Source organism: Pyrgilauda ruficollis, unplaced genomic scaffold, assembly GCF_017590135.1.
Source record: "Pyrgilauda ruficollis isolate IOZ18807 unplaced genomic scaffold, ASM1759013v1 scaffold45, whole genome shotgun sequence".
Lineage (NCBI taxonomy): Eukaryota > Metazoa > Chordata > Aves > Passeriformes > Passeridae > Pyrgilauda > Pyrgilauda ruficollis.
Genome location: NW_024526044.1, coordinates 987445 through 995120, shown reverse-complemented (window position 1 = coordinate 995120; position 7676 = coordinate 987445). Strand labels below are relative to the sequence as shown.

Here is a 7676-nt window from a genome sequence, read left to right as displayed (position 1 = left end):
GCCGCCAACGGCTGCGCGTAACCGCCGCCCGCGCGCGGGGCCGCGCGCGCCCCGCCCCGCCCCTGAGGCGGAGCAGGCCCCGCCCCCGCCCGCCCTCTCAGGGCTGAAACTGACCCGGAGCGGGGCCCGGGCCGGCGGTGTTGTGAGGAAATAAGGAGAACGTGCGGCTGCAACGTGTGTTTACAGACGTATTTCGAGTTCTGGACACACGGTTTACTGGTTTAGCTGATTTGCGGTGCTTGGCTGGGTACACGCTGTTATGCTAAAGTTTAACTAATTAAACCTACTGGCTGCTTAGCCTACGGCTAAACTCTGTTAGCTGGCTTTGTGGCTAACGGAAAGCTGACAGAGATAGCCACGGCCAGGGCTGGGCTGCGCTGAGGGAACTGCCCCAGCTGCACCAACAGCAGCGCCCGCGGCACGGCGGAGGCAAACTTGTGCAGGAGGGAAAAGGCAACAAAACCAGCTGGATTGACGGGAAAAACCAGCTGGGTTAACGGGAGTCGCTTGTCGTTCCCCACCAGGCGTCCTAGAGCCGCCTCAGCCCCGAGCCCCGCGGGGAGAGCCCGAGCGGGCAGCGAGGGGTCCCCGGCCCGTCCCGGCCCGGCGTGCGGATGGGGAAATTGAGGAAAAAAATGTCCCAAGGCAGTGTGCACTGACATTTCCATGAAATGCAGCCACAGTGCGACGGTCTCACTCGTGACTTCCCTCTAGACGCAAACCCAGGAACTTTAAATGCAGTTTTGTGCACGCTGAACTCAATACACGCTTTCCTACTTCTCTAATCCTCTTCCACACTCCCCTTTACAATGGCCACAGTTGGAACAGTACAGCCTTTTACAGAAATAATAATATTTCTGCTTATATTGTTCTAGACTTTGCAGGGGGGTTTGTGAAAAAAAATTATCAAAATATTCTTTGTAATGTTAGCTTAGTACAAACATAGACAAAAGCTCAAAATTGTGAGTTCTTTCATGTTAATCAAAAGTTTGGACAAAGCCAGAGAATTGTTTTTCTCTTTCTTGCAATTCAGGACAATCATTCAGTGCCATTTTTAGTCTCTGTAAATTGAGTTAAATTATTATGTTGGTTTCAGCCTGGCTTTTACCACCTCCTGCTGTGGAGGATACAGGAATCCTGCTGCAAAATCCATCTCCAGCTGATTGTTAACTGCATAAAGCTGTGGTTTAACAAAGCCTATGCTGTTGATTCTTTTGCCACTTGATCTCTGTGAGGATGGATTTACTGATCCTAAAGCATAAACAGATCCCCCAAACTACTAAAGGAGAATTTCCTAAAAAATGAAAAGCCACACACCTATTTCATACCAATGTAAAGCCAAGAAAAGCATAAACGGTGTGACCTGAATTAAAACTTTTTCTTTTCTTCAGATTTTTTGATGCAAAAATTTTTAAATTCCAAGCATTCTGTTCCAAATGTAAAAAAAAAAAAAAAAAAAAAAAAAAAAAAAAAAAAAAAAAAAAAAAAGCCCTTCAAAATAAATTAGGGAATGCCTTAGAAGTGAGAAAAGAATGATTAGCACAGATTTTTGCTATTTTTTAGAGGGCCTGCAATCAAACATTGGCTGGCTGTGACATCCTGCAATATGTCTGTCATTAAACTATGAGGAAACAAAACCCCTCTGCCATCAGTCTCTAGTGGTTATAAATAGCAAAATGTAGAAAATAATATACACATACACATTTAAGAAATGGACAACAGCTCTCTGTAGGTGTTTATTCTACTTACAGTAACAAAAACCTGTGAAGTCTCATATTTTAATGTACAGTGATATATTTTGCCATATAAAATACAATTTACAGAAATTTCTATCAAGTAAACCTAAACAAACACACATTTTGCATACTTTTATGTATGTCTTTAAATTAGAAACATCTCATTAGGAAAAAAAAAATCTTACACCGCAGTTGATGTTTGCATTTAATACGATTTCTTTGCATGTTACCGTTTTCCCTCGGGTTCAGGACACAGATGATCATTTCAGCAAATCCTGGATGTACAAGGACCTCAAGGATGCACCAGTGTGACTGTGGTGACACACACGCTACCTGTAATATAGTCCTCAAGTTGCAAAATGTTTACAGGATTTCAATTTTACATTTCCAAATCCATCTTAGCAAGATAGCAAAATATTTACCCAGCGGTCAATTTACACATTCAAATAAACTAGTGGGGTTTTATTTCACACTTTAGAATTACGTGCTTGAGGACTACATGAGAAGTAGCAATGTGATGTATTTCACCACGAAAAATGTCCCTCTTCAATCACAACATGATGTACCACCATAATTTAAACTTTAATGCAGCTGTGTCTTTTTCAGTGGAGAGTTTTATTTACACTGCCAGCCTAAGCAGGGCCTAACAAAAGAACAGTATCATTTATTTTTCAAGAGCCCTTTTAGGATGAAAGAGCACTTCTATAATGAAAAGTTCAATCAAATTGGGACATTTCTTAAATCTGTGGAAAAATTCTGCAAAACCTAAACAAAACCAAAAAATGCTCCACTAAATCAGTACAATTTAAGTAACAGATTTAGTGGCCTATTTAACCAAATGCTCTTCCTTCCTTTGGTTTACCACTTTTCAAAATAAATGTCTGATGCTTTTATAAGTTTTGCTGGTTATAAAGGTGCTACTCTTGTATTTTCTTTAATGACAGGTTTGTAAACATGGGATATTTAAAACCTCATGAAAAATAACAAAGCATGACTTGTTTCTTTGCTGTACACTTAACAGATGGATTCCAGACCCAAAATACATGTATATAAAAGGAAGATAGTGCACTTGAAGCTTATAACATTCCATTTTCAAATCCTCCATCAGTCACAAGTAATTATTAACACTGTTCTTTTGCAGCTTTTTCCTAAACACATGACCCTTCCATTGTAAAAGAAACATGACACCAACATTTTTAGTGTGTGCTGTAGGAACAATTTTGACACCAAAATATCACGTAAATGAGATGTAAAGGTATGGCTCCTCAGGTCTGGATTTAATTCTCCTATAAAATTACAATTCAAGTTACTGGAAAACATAACTTTATAATCTTAAAAAGCAATATGCTCTTCTTAGACTTTTTCCATTTCTGTACTGTAAATGGAAACTTTAAGATAAAGATGCAAGTAGAAAAAACAAAATTTCAGTACAGGTAACGTTGTGAATCTTTATAAGAAAAAACATTATGCACAAAATGCAGCAAGTGAAAGTCCATTATGTTCTTGCTTTTCATCTATCTGATTATTTTCATTCACAGTTGTTCAAAAATTGCTTATTTGTCAGTACATCAGGTAAGGCTAGTTTTACAACAGAATTTTTTCAAAGGTGAGAATATGTACAGTATTTACAGATGTGCAGTCCTTGCTGTGTTGCCAAAGTGTATTACTTGTGGGAAGTATCTGTCACAGTTCTATGACTGATTGCTGGAAGATGAAGCTTCAGTTTCCACTGGTTTCTGAGTTTCCTTCGGTGTTTCTGGCTTTGTCTCTTTACCAGTCTCCTTACTCTTACTCCTATCTTTGCGATCTTTCCCTCTTTCCCTGTCACGATCTCGATCTCTGTCTCGATCCCTTTCCTTTTCCCGGCTTCGATCCCGGTCCCTGTCCTTCTCTCTGTCGCGATCCCTGTCTCTACTTCTTGATCGCTCTCTATCACGTCTCCTGTAAGAGTCCCTCTCTCTGTTTCTTGTCCTGTCTCGGTCTCTGCTTCTTTCCCAGTCCTTACCCCGCTCTGAATCCTTGTCTCTATCTTTGTTTTGGCTCCTATCTCTATTTTTATCCCATTCCTTCTCTCTGTGTCTCTCCCAGTCCCTGTCTCTGCTCCAGTTTCTGCCACGGTCTCTTTCCCAAGGTCTGCCATGTTCTCGATCCCTTCGTCTTTCCTCAAAGCCTCTACCTTGGCGATTATCTGCTTGTTGAAGCTCTGGCTGATCCAAACCCTTATCTTTATTTCCTCCCTCATATCTATCTCTCTGTCTCCCTTCAAATGTCTGGCCTCTATAGTCAGAATTTTTGCCTTCTCGGAAGTCAGATGTGGACCACTGTCCTTCCGACTCAGGTCCTTGTCCAGACATATTGGAAAGAGATGCAGATGGTCCACCTTCCTCCCACATCTCTTTTCTGTGAGTTGGTGGATGGCTTGGAAGGTCCAGGAGTGGTCTTGGGGGTGGTTTCATACCTTGTGGTGACTGACCCTGGTAATGAAATCTAGAAGGAGGTTCATCATCTTCTGGAAACATTGGAGGTGTGCCTCCTCTTGGTCCTCCAAATTGGTGTGGTCCTGGACCTCTCTGGTTGGAAAATCTGGGTGGTGGGCTCCCTCTCCGTTCTTCATATGGCTGTGGCAAAAGTCCCCTTGGACCAGGCATGTGATTTGGAGCCGGACCTCTCTGCCCTTCAAATTGATTGGGGTGAGGTCCTCTTGGTCCCCCAAAATGACCTGGGGCTGGACCTCTTGGCCCTCCAAACTGAGGGCCTCCTCTCTGTCCTTTAAACTGACCTGGTGGGGGTCGTCTTTGACCTCCGAAAGGAAAAGGCGAAGGTCCTCTGTTTCCCATAAACTGGGGGGAATCTGGTCCTTCAAACTGTCCTGGAGGCCCCATCATTTCATCATACTGGGAATCTGAGAATTCCATTTGTTCCATGTGAGGGTCCCTATGATCTTCAAAATGAGGTGGTGACATTCCTCTTGGACCACCATGATAAGAAGGAGCAGGGCCCCTATTATCACCAAAAATAGGTGGTCCATGCTGCGCAGAAAATAAGGAAGGAATGGGACCCTTTTGACCTCCAAATCTTCCAGACTGAGGTCCTCTTTGCCCATCATTATTTGGAAAACCGTGCTCTTCAGAGAACTGTGGTGCTGGCCCTCTAAAATTAGGTCCATGAGGTCCTCCAGGTGCACTGAGCATCATTGGAGGTCCCCCTTTCTGCCCAGACATAGAAAACACTCGGTTTTCCTCAAAGTGCTGTGGGGGAGGTCCACCCTCACTCTGAGCTGGTGCAGATTCAGTTTGTTCTACAAACTGATGAGACTGAGGATTTCTTTGTTCATCATATTGCACTGATGAAAGACCCATCTCTGATTCAAAGTGTCCAGCTGCCTTTTCCTGCTGAGGAAACATTGCATTTGAAAAGGAATCCCTTCCCATTGCTTCCTTTGACTCATTTGACCATGACACTTGATGCATATCTTGCAAAGATGGGCTGTCGTTTGATGTGGAGAAATTAGGCTGAAAAGATGTACTTGGTGGGGTTGGAAGGAGCACTTTACGAATAGGTTTGGAAGCAGAAGGATCTCCAGAAGCTGTTTGACTCAAGTTTTCCAAAGTAACTTGAATGGTGTGTTCAAATTTGCTGTTAGATGTCTCTTTCTGGGGCACAGTAGATGTCTGTTCACTTGAAACCCAATTATCAGCAGTAAAACCAGGCTGAGTAGTGGAAATTAAAGCATTATCTTCCTTACCAAGTGAAGTCTGCAAAGCATTTGGAAAACTTGCTGGAGTGACTTCTCTTGTGGCTATCTCATTCTGTACTACCTGCGGCTTTATTCGAGAATCAGCACTGTCATTCTCTGTCACCATCCTTCGAGCCTGTCGAGGATCTCTGTTCTGCCTTGGGTCACAGCCCTGGTTTAATTGTGCTTGCTGATTTAAAGATGAAGGTAAATCTACTTTTTGTGTAGCTTGCTGGTCCTGATGGAATAATTCAGGCTTCATTAGGGAAGCTTTCGCTGGTGGAGGTGACATTAAAGCATCAGACACTGAAAAGTGAGCCATTGACACACCAACAGCTGCTCTTTGTTGTCTGAGGGCTTCTTCTTGTTCCTCTAGCTGCCTTTTCTGTTCTTCTATTTGTTTGTTTAATTCTTCCAACATTTTTTGCTGTTCTACCAAGGAGGAGGATGCCGATAAATCAGACACAAATGAAGCAGACGGTTCTGAAGAACTGCTTTTACTGTCTGTGTACATTTTGTTGGGTAAATCATCAACAGTAACTTTTGCTTCTTCCAAGATAGTTTCATCCTCTGGATCATAGGCCTCATCCTCTAGTTCTGCTGTAGTAGATGGCTTTTCCACACTGTAGTGTTTGTCACTCTCACCAGTCTGTGTTTCAAAGGCTTTCTCTGGACCATATTCTTCCTCAGGATCATAAGGTCTGTCATCCTCCTCCTCTTCTATGGCTTTGTCCTTGGACATCTGCCCAAACTGCTGCACAATGGGATCTAACAGAGGAACCGCTGACATCCCGCTCTCTGCTGCAGCTTGACTTTCCTGACTGGAAGACTGAACAGTTCCAGAATCCTTAGCAAGAGGCTCAAAAGTTTTCTTTTTCCCAAAGAGGGTCTGCAGGATGTGCTCAAGAGGCGTGGCCGTTTTTGAGGATGAGGAGTGTGTGGCAGTGCTGCTTGCAGGAGCAGCTGTTGAAATCGCTGGGGTCACAGTAGTTGTGGGGCCACTTTTAATGGAGGACAGTATTTTTAATACTGAAGGTGTCACTGCTGAGGTGTCTGGAACAGGAAGTGGGGGTGGAGGTGGAGGAGGAGATCCAGGTGGTGTTGTACTCATGGTGGAGTCTCCTGAATAAAGTGTGTATTTTGGAGTTTTCTTCTCTTGTGAAGCTGGAGGCCCTTTAGAGAACAGGGATGGCTCGGCTTCCTCATGTGCTTGAATTCTGCTTCGCTTCTCCTCCATTTTTTCTGTCTCAGTGGCAGGACGTTTCCCCTTCTGACAGATAACCAACCCAAGGATTAAATTTGGCCGAGATGATTCAAGACCTGAAAGAGAACACAAAGATTGTGTATGTAAAAATCTGATTTTTAATGATGCTTTCAATAGAAACCTATTATTTTACAAAGTGGCAGATACAAAAGTCATAAAGGTAATAGTTTTCTAAGTTACATCAATCAGACCTATTAGAAATTTTCATTAGTCCACAAGATATGCATTTGTATTTCTTACTTTTTATATGTATTTATACATAAGTTTAAAAGTTTCAATTCCTTCCCCAACATATTTAATAAAGGACTGCAGCACCAGGCATCATTGTTAAAGTGTTTCTGCAGAAGTTCAAACCGAAGCAAGCTGTTATTTTTGTATCTTTACATTGTTTCTACTGCTCAACTACCCCCACCTCTCCTCCTGAAAAAGCAAATATTTACATTTAGCTTGCAAATATAACAGAGATACTGAAAAGTGAGAAAACTTGGACTAAACATTGCTCTGTGTCATACAACCTGTGCTAAAAGTCCACATTGACACCAATCTATAAATATTTTGTCTATCTCCAAGTTAAACAAACACCAATAATGGCAAAACAGATCACATCAAACAGTGTTTGGAAACAGTTTTAAAGCTGGTAATTACTCCCAGTTTGTTGTGTTTTTTCCAGCCAGACATTATTTTAAGAGGTGTGAGAAGCTGGGAAACTGCAGATGTCCCAAAGAAGCCCAGGAGAGGTGTTTGGCTGGGCCAGCACCTGGTGTGGGGTGAGAAGGCATTGGAGGTGCTGGCCACAGGGCGGGAATCAGGCCTTGGTGTGTCAGTAAAAAACACCTTGAGCAGAACTGCTCCTTTGTGAAGAGCTTCAGACTTGAAGGAGAAGTATATCCAGAAATTATAAGAAAGTTTCAGATAAAGAAGAAAAATGCAAAGGGCTGTA

At 42.6% G+C, this 7676-nt stretch overlaps 1 protein-coding gene across 2 annotated transcripts in view; it reads right to left on the bottom strand.

The window, feature by feature from the left end:
• Positions 1–1714: 1714 nt before the first annotated feature.
• DIDO1 (death inducer-obliterator 1) overlaps positions 1715–7676 on the bottom strand; it is a 48274-nt gene continuing 42312 nt past the window's right edge. For both annotated transcript variants that reach the window (XM_041478524.1, XM_041478525.1), the window contains exon 17: positions 1715–6792. In XM_041478524.1, coding sequence (XP_041334458.1) covers positions 3428–6792 — 3365 coding nt within the window. In that variant the 3' untranslated portion in view covers positions 1715–3427. The remainder of the gene's footprint in view (positions 6793–7676) is intronic.